Source organism: Colobus angolensis, unplaced genomic scaffold, assembly GCF_000951035.1.
Source record: "Colobus angolensis palliatus isolate OR3802 unplaced genomic scaffold, Cang.pa_1.0 Scaffold10, whole genome shotgun sequence".
Classification (NCBI taxonomy): Eukaryota; Metazoa; Chordata; class Mammalia; order Primates; family Cercopithecidae; genus Colobus; species Colobus angolensis.
Window position 1 is genome coordinate 20362320 of NW_012110919.1, and position 13117 is coordinate 20375436.

General features: G+C 47.4%; 2 protein-coding genes across 7 annotated transcripts in view; one reads left to right on the forward strand and one right to left on the reverse strand.

Annotated features, from left to right (window-relative positions):
• Window positions 1-5552, forward strand: part of USP30 (ubiquitin specific peptidase 30) — a 38554-nt gene extending 33002 nt beyond the window's left edge. The window contains exons 10-12 of the mRNA XM_011935950.1: window positions 94-313; window positions 2475-2595; window positions 3202-5552. Of these exons, the coding sequence (XP_011791340.1) occupies window positions 94-313; window positions 2475-2595; window positions 3202-3466 (606 nt within the window). The 3' untranslated portion in view covers window positions 3467-5552. The remainder of the gene's footprint in view (window positions 1-93; window positions 314-2474; window positions 2596-3201) is intronic.
• Window positions 5553-5712: 160 nt separating this feature from the next.
• ALKBH2 (alkB, alkylation repair homolog 2 (E. coli)) lies at window positions 5713-11212 on the reverse strand. 6 transcript variants are annotated; one of them, XM_011935968.1, is made up of 4 exons: window positions 10825-11212; window positions 10085-10515; window positions 7572-7770; window positions 5713-6036 (listed from the first exon to the last, which is right to left on the reverse strand). In XM_011935968.1, exons 2-4 carry the CDS (start codon window positions 10362-10364, stop codon window positions 5730-5732), a joined length of 786 nt encoding a protein of 261 aa, XP_011791358.1. In that variant the 5' UTR covers window positions 10365-10515; window positions 10825-11212; the 3' UTR covers window positions 5713-5729. The 6 variants fall into 6 exon arrangements, with proteins under 6 accessions (XP_011791358.1, XP_011791372.1, XP_011791365.1 ...); XM_011935982.1 differs by having other exon boundaries at window positions 10085-10365; window positions 10928-11067; XM_011935975.1 differs by having other exon boundaries at window positions 10085-10365; window positions 10825-11067.
• Between the last annotated feature and the right edge of the window lie 1905 nt (window positions 11213-13117).

Below are 13117 nucleotides of genomic sequence, written 5' to 3' on the forward strand. Positions count from 1 at the left end.
CCACACCACACACCCTGTTGGTTTTGTTTTGAGGACTCCGTGTGTCCTGCCCCTGAAACAACTCAGTTCTCCCGGTTTCTCTTCTACCCGCAGCTCCCTCAGTGTCTGTGCATCCACCTACAGCGGCTGAGCTGGTCCAGTCACGGCACGCCTCTGAAGCGGCACGAGCACGTGCAGTTCAATGAGTTCCTGATGATGGACATTTACAAGTACCACCTCCTTGGACATAAACCTAGTCAACACAACCCTAAACTGAACAAGAACCCAGGGCCTACACTGGAGCTGCAGGATGGGCCGGGAGCCCCCACGCCAGGTGTGTGCACGAGGAGCCGACGCAGCAGGAATTTTCAGCACAGAGAAAAGCAGTTTGGCATCACCACCTTCTGGGTCCCTTATGACATGAGCACAAGGCTTGTACAATGGTTGCTTAAACTCTTGAGAACAGCAGGATTGGGGGTGGAAGAGGGAAGATTTCTTAGAAGAGGTAAAAATTATGTAGCAGAGAGATGTATGGTTTTTGAAACCATATTACAGATGAAAAAGTACAGAGAGAAACACTTAAAATTGCAGCCTTGTCTTCTGATCTTTCCACTAAATGATATAATCATTGGCTCACATCATTCCAGTGAATTTTTTTTTTTTTTTTTTTGGTTGTGACATTTCCTGTCAGTACAGGAAATGTGGGGAGGACATGCCCTGGCTAAAGATAACCGAACCTCTTCTGGGGGTTGAAGTGACTTCTGTACTGAATCATGTATCTGATTCCATTACTGCCCTCAGCTGAGGTCTCAGTTAAGCCAGGTAGCTATTATCACCCCTGGTCTTACTGATGAGAATGTGGAGGCTCCACGGGGTTGAATGATTGGTCCAAGGGCAGACACCACACGGGAGAACTGGCCCTAGAATGCCATGTTGGTCCATTTTCTAAAGGTGTCTCATGTGACACACTGAGTTCTTTAGAGTTAGACATGAGGAAAACCCACTCACTTGAAGGGCTCTCAGCCTGAACTCACCACCTGCCTGCCGCCCCCAGTTAGGCCAGGATCGTCTCACACCCCATACTTTCCTATTTAGGGTCCCTTAGTCCTTTTGTTCTTTTTGTGACCACAGTTGCATGGCCCGACACCTCATCATGTCAGGGATTGTGTTTTCCTCTTTCTCATCAAGTTACTAAATTAACATCGAAAAGAGATGAGGCAGGGGACAGACTCAGGTTCAGCCCTCAGCCCTGGTTTTAAATCAAAGACCTCTGCAACCCAGCTTCCCCCTCTCCTGGGCTGGGGTGCAGGTTTACTAATGTTGAGAGCATGCTGACTGTGATGGTGGCTTACACCTATAGTCCCAGCAGTTTGGGAGATTGAGGTGGAAGGATTGCTTGAACCCAGATATTTGAGGCTGCAGTGAGCTGTGATCATGCCACTGTGCTCCAGCCTGGGCAACAGAGCAAGATCCTGTCTTAAAAAAAAAAAAGTCATCAGTAAACTACTTGGTATGTAACGGCCCCCAAAAATGACACTTGAAAGGAAAAGACATGTAAATATAGCCTTAATTATCTTATGTATACCCATAAACATGTATTAATGCTGTTACATGTTGGTATTCCTTAGAAGCTGACAGAATTAAAGAAAATAGAATGTTTAGATCAGTGGTTCTCAACTTGGAGGAGTTTTGCCGCCCGAGGGACATTGGGCAATGTCTGGTAACAGTTTTGGTTGTCACTGCTAGGGGAGGGGTGCTACTGGGTAGAGGCCAGGGATGCTGTTCAACATCCTCTGATGCACACGACAGGCCCTGCAACAGAGAATGATCCAGCCAAAACCGTCTGGTGCCATGTTGAGAAACCTTGGTTTAGGTCAAAAGCCAGTAAATTGGCCGGGCACGGTGGCTCAAGCCTGTAATCCCAGCACTTTGGGAGGCTGAGACGGGCGGATCACGAGGTCAGGAGATCGAGACTATCCTGGCTAACATGGTGAAACCCCGTCTCTACTAAAAAATACAAAAAACTAGCCGGGCGAGGTGGCGGGCGCCTGTAGTCCCAGCTACTCGGGAGGCTGAGGCAGGAGAATGGCGTAAACCCAGGAGGCGGAGCTTGCAATGAGCTGAGATCCGGCCACTGCACTCCAGCCCTGGCGACAGAGCGAGACTCCGTCTCAAAAAAAAAAAAGAGCCAGTAAATTAGCTACTGATTAACTTTGATACATGCCATTAGCAAACAGGGCTAGGAGCTCAAAGATCCCAGGCTAGCCATAAAGCTGGAGCTAGATACACTTGTCCTATTTGGGATTAAGACAGATTATCCCTATTTGAGATTAAGGATAAAGGGCAGATTATTTTATGAATCTATATAATACCAAATGAAATATATATTTTTCTTTGTAGCATTATGGGGAGTTAACTTTCAAGGTAATCAAAACCAGGCTTTGTTTACAGAGCCACTGCTTATTTTCTTTGACTCGGGCCTTTTTCTCTTGCAGTTCTGAATCAGCCAGGGGCCCCCAAAACACAGATTTTTATGAATGGCGCCTGCTCCCCATCTTTATTGCCAACGCTGTCCACACCGATGCCCTTCCCTCTCCCGGTTGTTCCCGACTACAGGTGAGCTGCCCTTTACAGGCCCCATTTTAGAGCTACCACTACTCTTAGCTTCGAAAATTAGCTTTTCACAGAAATGAATTCAGGAATAGGCAGAGGTTTATTTTTCATTTTAAGGTGAAGTTTCGTGATTACACTTTCTTGTTTATTTTTGTTCAAAATGGAAATAACTTTTAAACTAAGAATTTTTAAAGTACATAAAATTTACATATGCATATGTATGTGTATATATATGTGTATATGTATAAAATATAAAGAAAATATACAATTTCTTGGGATACCACCTAGAGAGAGCCAATTAAACATTTAGGGTCACGCACTCTATAAAGTCGTATGTGAGTATGTGAACACACGTACATACAGTATACATAAACACATACACTCATTTGATACAAACATACACATATGTACAATATGCATATACTCATAGAATGTACATCTTGCCATGTCAGTAAATACATATCTGTATTTTAATAGTTGTGTAGCATTTGGTGGTATGGACTTACTATTGTATTGATCCCCTATTTAACATTAGGATTCTTTCGTTTTTGCCTATAAAGTCTTTTTTGTTAAAATTGTAAACCCCTGACATGTGTTCCTATCGTTCAGCTCCTCCACATACCTCTTCCGGCTGATGGCAGTTGTCGTCCACCATGGAGACATGCACTCTGGACACTTTGTCACTTACCGACGGTCCCCACCTTCGGCCAGGAACCCTCTCTCAACCAGCAACCAGTGGCTGTGGGTCTCCGATGACACTGTCCGCAAGGCCAGCCTGCAGGAGGTCCTGTCCTCCAGCGCCTACCTGCTGTTCTATGAGCGCGTCCTTTCCAGGATGCAACACCAGAGCCAGGAGTGCAAGTCTGAAGAATGATTTCACCCTCCTGCAAGGCTAGAACTGATGGCACTGTCTGCACACTGTCCAGGAAAAAAGTAAAACTGTACTGTTGTGTGTGCAAGCAGCCGCACTGGAGCCTTCCAGCTTTCCGGTGTGTTCTGAGAGCAGGCTCCACCTGGGAGCCAGCCCAATTCATACCAAATCAGGCTCCCTGAACAGCTCTGTTCATGTGTGTAGAAGGTACTGTTGTATTAAGAAAGCATTCATTATGTCTGGAGTGTCTTTTTACTCATCTGATACAGGCCATTAAAAGAATGCAGATTCTTGAAGCCACCGTTTTCATATTGTAATGTTAGGTGTTCTCAGAGGGGAGGCACCTTTGTGTAATCAACGTTTCCACCCAGATCTTTTATTTTTAATAAGCAGGCCCATAAAAATTGTTGACAAGAATTAATGAAATTATTAAAGGCAACAATTTAGAAGAAAAAGTGCCTTTCACTCTCGATTGCTTTTATAGCACATCCATTCTGAAATATTCCCTTCAGGCTACTCAAAGGATAGCGAGAGAACAGGTGAAAGATACCTAAAGAACACTTTCCTTTTTCTATGCCTTTTCTAATCTTCCAGTTCTTTCTATGGAGTAAAGGCTCATCTGCCAAATCTGCCCCCTGGGGAAACTTTCACTACTTTGTCAGTTATAAGTGGAAAGCTTATTTGTTGCTTTTACCTTTTGTATATTGGACTGAGATGTAATTACACTGTATTATAAAACTCTGTATGAATAGCCAGACCTGAGCTATATCTTTGCAACACCTGATTGATTCCTCTGCTCTGTGGAAAACTGTTTCTTACACAAGGATCCACTGTAAATGGTTACTTTCATCTGTTTATTTATTGCCCATGCAGAGCTCTTAAGGTTTACAGGTAGGAGCTTGGGGCTGTATAAAAAGACAATCCCTGCCGTGAGTTGACAGCTGGCTTAGGAAGGAAGGGCTGACTATGGGGCTACAGTCTCTCTGAACCTCAGTTTCCTCATTTGTGAAGAGTTAGATTTGATGACACCAAAGTTCAGCCCTTTTCACGAAAAGAGGAAAGCAGCTTTTGACTTTTTAAAACCATACAACTTCAGGTGGCATCTAGTATTGTATGCTGCTCTAGGTTCATATTCTGAATTTATTCATTTCCAGTAGCCTAATACAAAAAGTATATATTGAGCACTTTCTTCCCTTTTTGGATAAGTCTCTGAATGCAGCCCAGGGCCAAAGGAATTTTGATGACACAGTAGTACCTGTTTTCAGCTAGATTTTTAATTAAAAGAAATAGATCCAAATTCAAACCGACTCATCAGAGATAAGACTGGAATCAGACCTATCCAAAAGGTCATCTGAGGTAAGGCTAAGACCTGTGCTTCCTCTGCTGGGGGCGAGCTGGCGGACACCAAACGGTGCCTTGGCAGCAGCTCACCGTGCAGGAAGCCCAGATGATCACTCTTCCACTGGGCCCAGGCTGCACCCTGAGGACTCAGTAACTCCCGCTGTCCACAGAATATACTGTGCAGGCTCTCCAGGCTCTGGGCGTTGGGGTGCAAGGGGCAGCTTGAACTGTACGGTCCATCCTGCACTCACCCTATGCAGACCTTAGCTTTGATGTTGAAATGAACACACTTGTTTTACCCAAGTCTGGTGGAACAAATGCCCAAATCATGTGACCTTAAAGTGTACTGCAAAGCTGTAGCTTTAAGTAATTGCTGTTCTGCCACTGCTTACTTTTTGAAATCTACCATTAAAGAAAGGGAGAAAAGTGGCTGAGCCTTGGAACATACGGCTATAAGCAGATCTTTCTTTGGTGAGAGGCCAGGGTTTGAGCCAAGGCTATAAATGTGAACAATACCTGTGCAAAGCCTTTTAACCTGACTTCATTTTGTAAATCATTATGCATTAAACAGCAGCCCAATAATCTGATTTCTAGTTTTAAGTTATTTTCAAAGTAAGTAGCTTCTCTTGGGGAAGATCTAAGTTAAACTAGTGGTTTTGCCATAATAACTGCTGACTTATGTATTTGCTAAAGGTACTTTTGTATCTGCTGTGTATTATAGCAATAAAATCATCATTTTGTTAGAAAACAGTCACCTGGTGTAATGCACTGATCTGTTACAAACATCATCTTTCTGAATTCTGCATTGTTACATAACAAGTCCTGTGCTTTAAACCTTTCTGTGTTCCCTGTTGGTAAGGGAAACACCAGCTCCCTCTTAGAGTACAGAGGGAAAGATAAAAGAGAAAAACCGTTAAAAACGTTTTTATTTTTTAGTAAGCAAAATTTTACGAAAAGTCAGATTGACCCGTGGAGCCAGAACCTTCTTTCTCACGGGAAGACTGTGGTACCAGTGTGTGTTGGTCGGGTGGTTCATCATGAGCAAGCTCCCGTGGGCCAGCGGCAGCCTGACCACCGCCACCCTCCGGGAGGGGCTTTTCCCACGGGAATCCTTATGCCGGAAGACAAAGTCTCTGCAGGCACCGAAGGAGACAGAGGCGATGGGGCTCCCAGGGGCCAGTTCTCTTTCATCATCTCGGTGCTCCCCGATGTGGTCACAGCCATCTTTATACCTGCAATGAGAAAACAAGCACAGTGCATAAAAACCACCCTCTCCTGAAACTCACCAGCACCACCAGCCCTCATTTCCTCACAGTGTGAAATGGTACTCTGTGCACGGCTGTACCTGCTGTTGTTTCTGCGAGGGCTGGAGGTCCACAGCAGGCTCTAAGATAAGCCAACCCTGAAGGGGTCTGTTGACCTATTGTTCATGTGACTTATTTATTATTTACTTATTTTTGAGAGGGTCTCGCTCTGTCACCCAGGCTGGAGTGCAGTGGCACAATCATAGCTCACTGCAGCCTTGGCCTCCCGGGCTCAAGTGATCCTCCCACTTCAGCCTCCCAAGTAGCTGGGACTACAGGTATGCACCACCCCACCTAACTAATTTTTTTTCTTTTGTAGAAATGGTTTCACCATATTACCCAGGCTGGTCTTGAACTCGGGCTCAAGCAATTCACTCTCCTCAGCCTCCTAACGTGTTGGGATTACAGGCATGAGCCACCACACCCGGCCAGTTCATGTGCTTTAAAACTGAAGACATCCAAAGCCAAAATCATGTCTTACTGTAGTTCCCGGGGCCAGTCTATGTAAACCTTTATCACATGATTTCACCCTGCACTTAAAGGCCATACTCGGCCCAGCCTGGCCCCTGCCCACCTCTGAGCTCATGTCATCCCCTTCTTTCCCTCATTCACTGCTTTCTGGCCATCCTGCAGGATTTTTGCTTCACAGACACTCCAGAGTCCCTCTGCTCTCCCTCCAGATGTCTGTGGCTGGCACTCTCCATTTAGTTATCAGCTCAAACACACTGCCTCAGCCCTCCTCTAACCACCCCATCTAAAGTGACCTTCCCTTAAACCCACCCAGGGTTCCCCGCCAGGGTGATTCTGCCCCAGGGGACAGGTACTGGGGGGTGGGGGACACTACTTGCATCTAGTAGATGGAGGCCAGGGATGTGCTCAGCATCCCACAAGGCACGGGTCAGCCCCAAACAATGAATGACTGCGCCCAAAATGTCCACAGTGCTGCCACTGAGAAACCTGGCCCTAATCGCAAACCTCTCGGCCATTCTCAGTCAAATCGGCCTGTTTAATTTTTCGCAAGATGGTTATCACTGTCTGAAATTGTCTAGGGTCAGGCATAGTGGTTCACGCCTGCAATTCCAGCACTTTGGGAGGCCGAGGTGGGAGGATCGCTTGAGTCCAGGAATTTCAGACTAAGCCTGGGCAACACAGAAAAACCCTGTCTCAAAAAAAAAAAAAAAAAAAAAAAAAAAAAAAAAAAAAAAAAAAAAAAAAACAGAAAGAAAAAGAGAAGAAGAAATTGTCTCATTCAGCTGTCTGTTCAGGAGTTAATAACCTCTCACTTCCTCCTCTGGGATGAGCTCCAGGAAGACCGAGCGCTGGCGCTGTTCCACTCCTAGAGCCCCGGTGTACTAAGAAATGATTTGTACCAATGAACTAAATAGGGTGGAACCCTAAACACTTCCTTTTGGAGGAGACAGAAGACTTGTAACGTTGAGTCCACTAAACAGACAGGGTGTCACCTGTTGATGAGCACAAAGTTGAAGGTCTGTCCAGTCACCCCAGAGACGCGATCCCGGATGCGCTCTAGAACTGGGATCCAGGGCTTTGGAGACAGCGTGAGGCCTGAAAATGTGTAGGTCAGCCCAGCGTCGCCGTACGTTGCCTGCTTCCTGGGCACACTGTGCCACTTCCCGAATACCTGGACCCTGGCCAGCGCCCCTGTGCAGAGGAAACATGGCAGTTCCTTTCCACCCGACTCCCCTCTAGAAATCCAGATGGCCCCCCAACTGCCACCATCAGAAATCCAGTGCCCCACATACATGCTCCCTGGGTATTCAAGATTGAAAGGGAAGTAAGGAATAACACTTCCCCGTCATTCCACGCAATTTAAACCCCTCCTCAATCATCATTTTGGCTTGCCCCAAATTTTCTTTTTTTTGTTTTGTTTTCTTTGAGACAGGGTCTCCCTGTGTCACCCAGGCTGGAGAGCAGTGACACAATCTCAGCTCACTGCAACCTCCACCTCCCGTGCTCCAGTGATCCTCCCGCCTCTGCCTCCTGAATAGCTTAGACCACAGAGGTGTGCCACCATGCCCGGCTAACTTTTTTGTAAGCTCACTGCAACCTCCACCTCCAGGGCTCCAGCAGTCCCCCTGCCTCAGCCTCCTAAGTAGCTGGGACCATGGGGGCACGCCACCATGCATGGCTAACTTTTTTTGTAATTTTTTGTAGACACGGGGTTTTACCATGTTGCCTAGACTGGTCTTGAACTCCTAGGCTCAAGTGGTCCGCTCGCCCCAGTCTCCCAAAGTGCTGCGATTACAGGTGTGCACCACTGCACCAAGCCAACTGCCCCAAATGTTCATGTAAGAACAGTGACTCTTGTCCTACAAGGAGAGAAACATGGTCCTGGGCCATTTTTTTAGTGAACACTGTAACTTAACTGCCTTAACTACAGTAAAGGCAGAATAAAGAGGCTGACACTGGAGCACGATAAAGTTAGTTTACAGGCTAGGATGGCTTTGTCAACTGTAGGGACTAAGGGCGTGTGACCCCATGAAAGATGGGGCTCACACAGCTAGGGTCTCTTGTGGGCATTTCCTTTTTTAAAGAGATGGCGAGCCAGGTGCACTGGCTCATGCTTGCAATCCCAGCACTTTGGGAGGCCAAGGCGAGGATCACTCAAGGCCAGGAGTTCAATTAACAGGCTGGGTAACACAGTGAGACCTACAGATAATTTAAAAATTATCCAGGCTTGGTGGTGTACACCTGTGGTCCCAGCTGCTTAGGATGCTGAGGTGGGAGAATCACTTGAACCCAGGCGGATGAGGCTGCAGTGAGCCAGGATCGTGTCCCTGCCCTCCAGCCTGGCTGACAGAGTGAAACCCTGTCTCAAAACATAAAATAATAAAGCTATGAGGGGGTCTCACTATGTTGCCCAGGCTGAACTTGAACTCCTGGCCTCAAGTGATCCTCCTGCCTCAGCCTCCAGAGTAGCTGGGATTACAGGTGTGTGCCACCGTGCCTGACCTGTGGGCTTTCGTTTTTTGTTTGTTTCGTTTTGAGACACAGTCTCACTCTGTTGCCCAGGTTGGAGTGCAGTGGTGTGATCTCGGCTCACTGCAACCTCTGCCTCCCGGGTTCTGATGATTCTCTTGCCTCAGCCTCTCGAGTAGCTGGGATTATAGGCATGCACCACCACACACAGCTAATTTTTTTTTTTTTTTTTTTTGGTATTTTAGTAGAGATGGGGTTTCCCCATGTTGGCCAAGCTGGTCTCGAACTCCTGACCTCAAGTGATTCGCCCATCTCGGGCTCCCAAAGTGCTGGGATTACAGACATGAGCCACCGCACCCGGCCTCCTTTTCTATGCCTCTCTGCCAGATCCTTGTGTCCTCATTACAGGATAGAGCTGTGGTTCTCAACGTGTGCTCCCCAGACCAGCGGCACCAGCAGCACCTGGAATCTCCTTAGAAACTAAACTAAACCACAGGGGTAAGGCTCAGCAATCCAATCCCTGCCAACAGCAAGGTCACCTGGTGACGCTGAGAACCACTGGTGTGGAGAAATTACCTGGTTATTTGCCATCTCTCCTATGAGACCAGTGATCCTCAAACTCTTTCTGCCCATGACAATCATCTGGAAGCTTTTTAAACACACAAGTGGTCAGCCTGTCCTCGGAGCGATTCTGACTGAAGTGCTCTGCAGTAGAACCCAGCACGTTTTTTTACTTTGTTTTGTAAAGTTTCCCAGAAGATGCTCATCGGTGGCCAAGTGGAGATTTACTCAAGTCATCTGTCAGCTTCTAGTGGACAGGCAATCCAGTTTTTTGTTCAAGTTTATGTCCTAAGCACGTAAGGGGCTTAGCCCAGAGGTGCTCAGAGAATACTGGATGAATCCATTAGCGAACCCATCAGTAAATAATGGATCCTGAGTTCAGATTTCTCCAAACATAAGATCATTAACTGCACCAAACAAGTCCTCACTGCGCGCGCGCGCACACACACACACACACACACACCCCACTGCTTACCTGTAAAATATTCTACTTCTTTCTCCAACTCTTGGAAAATCTCATCTGCCTCAGCTTTAGCAAAGAGGACCGTGTAACTGCAGTCCAGGCCCTCAGCCTGAATGCGCCGCCAGCTGGGGCTTGCTGAGCGTCCTCCATTCCGGGGGGCTTCTCTCCTGAGCCTCTTCCTTGTGCTTTCTTTGTCTCCTCCTGACACAGCTGGCTCTTCTCCAGTCGGCTCTTGCTCCTCCCGCTTCCTCAAAAGGCCCCCTTGAACCCCTTTCACCAGGAATCTGTCCATCCTGTCCCTACAGGAAAGAAGGGACGTCAGTGGCGAGGCCAAGACAGAGACTGTTCAAGTTCTGTCCCCAGTGCAAAAATCTGTTTGTCCAGGGGGTCTCACAGCAACATTTCTAGTTTCACATTTTCATTTTAATGTTTAAAACCACGTCCTAGAAATGAAGCAAAAGATGTTAAAGCCGGAAGGGACCCTAGGGACAATCTGATCCAGGGTCTCCCACGTCCACCTGTGCATCAAAATCAGCTGGCTACCCTGCAAAAACCCAGAGGTCTGCACTCCACGGCCGAGCACCTGAATTTTTAAAGAACTACCTCCTGGGAATTCGCATGCCCCAGCTAAACTTAGAAACTACAATCCAAACCCTCATTTTGCAGAAGGGGAAACTGTTGCCCACAAAGGGGAAGGGGTTTGCCCAAAGTCAACTGTCCACCCCTTTAAGGAGGAGGGACCCATAACTGACCTCGCTCTCCCCCACCACTGCTAAAATACATCAGTCTAGTGATGCTCAAGTGGATACGATACAGAAACCAGACGCAGAGAGGTTAAACACGGGTAAACCGCACGCCAAATTCTGATATCATTGCAACACATGCGTAGGGTGGGGATGGCAAGAGTGCTCTAGAATTTCAGCTCCGGCGCAACTCTGAATCTCGCAGGCAGTCCGGAGGCCCTGGTGGTGGGAAAGACGCACCCCCGCGAATCGGTCGCGTCACTTCCGGAGCACGCTGGGAACTACCGCCGGCCAGGGCGCAAAGCGAGCAGCCGGGCGGCCCTCTGGTGCCACCTGCCGGCCCTCCCCGTGCGTGGCAAGCACTACCGCTTTCCAGTTGATCATCTGTTGGGCCACTGTTGAGGATCACGGCTGGGGTGAGAAGTGTGGCTTGGTGTTACTTCTCACTGGGGGTTATTTTGGTGTCCGGAAAGGGCGTTGGGCCACCAGTATATTGTCGCGAGTGGGAGCAGAAGTTCTGTAGTCGGATATCGTGGCTTCTGTTTCTGTCTCCTCCGCCCTGGCTGTATGGCTTTCTACAGGTCACAACCTCTCTGGGGTTAAGCTGCCTCATCTGTGAAGTGGGGACTACAGCACATATGTCATGACAGTGCCTGAGGAGATGACAGGATGCATGAGAAATGCCCTGTCCTCTAAATAAATGTTGGTTCTATTATTGCTCCTGTTTTTCTGTTTTCTTGTTTTTTGATATTGTTCTTGTTGTTTGTTTTTTTGAGACAGGATCTCACTCTGTTGCCCAAGCTGGAATGCAATGGCATGATCATAGCTCACTGCAGCCTTGAACTCCTGGGTTCGAGCAATCCTCCCGTCTCAGCCTCTGGAGTAGCTGGGACTACAGGCACATCCCACCCCACCCAGCTAATTTTTTTTTTATGATTTTTAGTAGAGATGGGGTCTTGCCATGTTGCCCAGGCTGGTCTCAAACTCCTGGGCTCAAGTGATCCTCCCACCTGGGCCTCCCAAATTGTTGGGATTATAGGCATGAGCCACCACAACCGGCTCCTAATTTTTATTTACTCTCTGTCTCCCCTCAATGGAACGAAAGCTCCATGAGATCAGAGGCTTTGTTTTGACAGATTTCAACAAATGTACAAATATTGTATGATCACCACCACAGTCAAGATCTAGGACAGTTCCATCCCTCCATAAAACTGCTCCAGCCTCTTACTGATCAACTTGCCCCATCACCCAGCATCGGCAACCACTGATCTGTCTTCTCTCCCTATAGTTTTGCCTTTTCTAGAATTTCATATACATGGACTTGCCATGGTTTGAATATCTGTCCCTCCAAAAGCCATATTGAGATTTAATCCCCAATGTGGCAGTATTGAGAAGTGGGGCCTTGAAGACGCCATTGGGACATGACAGCTCTGTCCTCATAAATGAATGACTAGATTAATAGACTCACAGGTTAATGGATTAATGGGTTACCATGGGAGTGGGACTGGTGGCTTTATAAAAGGAGGAAGAGAGACCTGAGCTAGCACACTCAGGCCCCTCACGATGTGATGTCCTGCACGGCTTCAGGACTCAGCAGAATCCCCACCAGCAAGAGGGTTTTCACCAGATGCAGCCCCTCAACACCTCGGACCTCTCAGCCTCTATGAGAAATACATTCCTTTTGTCAATACATTACCTGGTTTCAGGTATTCTAAGAGACAGAAGACAGACTGAGACAGGAATCCTACAATATATAGCCTTTGTGGGACTTCTTTCACTTAAGCGTATTGCTTTTGAGATTGATTTATGCCACCCTCCCGCAACTTTTTTTTGAGACAAGGTCTGGCTCTATCGCCCAAGCTGGAGTGCAGTTGCATGATCTCGGCTCACTGCAACCTCCACTTCCCAGGCTCCCCTCCCACCTCAGCCTCCCAGATAGCTGGGACTACAGGCATGCACCACTACACCCGGCTAATTTTTGTTATTTTTTTGTAGAGATGGGTTTTTGCCATGTTGCCCAGGCTGGTCTCCATGGTCTTCAGCTGGTGAGCTGAAGCAATCCGCTTGCGTTGGCCTCCCAAAGTGCTGGGATTGCAGTTGTGAGCCACTGTGCCCAGTCATATACCCACATTTGTATCACTTATTTGTTCCCTTTTATTACTGGATGGAAGGGATGCCCCACGGGAGTAGGCCCCACATAGGGTTGTTTCTCTGGTTTTAGGCTACCATGAGTAAAATCACTATAAACATTCACATACAAGCTTTTGTGTGAATACAGGTTTCCATCTCTCTTGGGTAAATG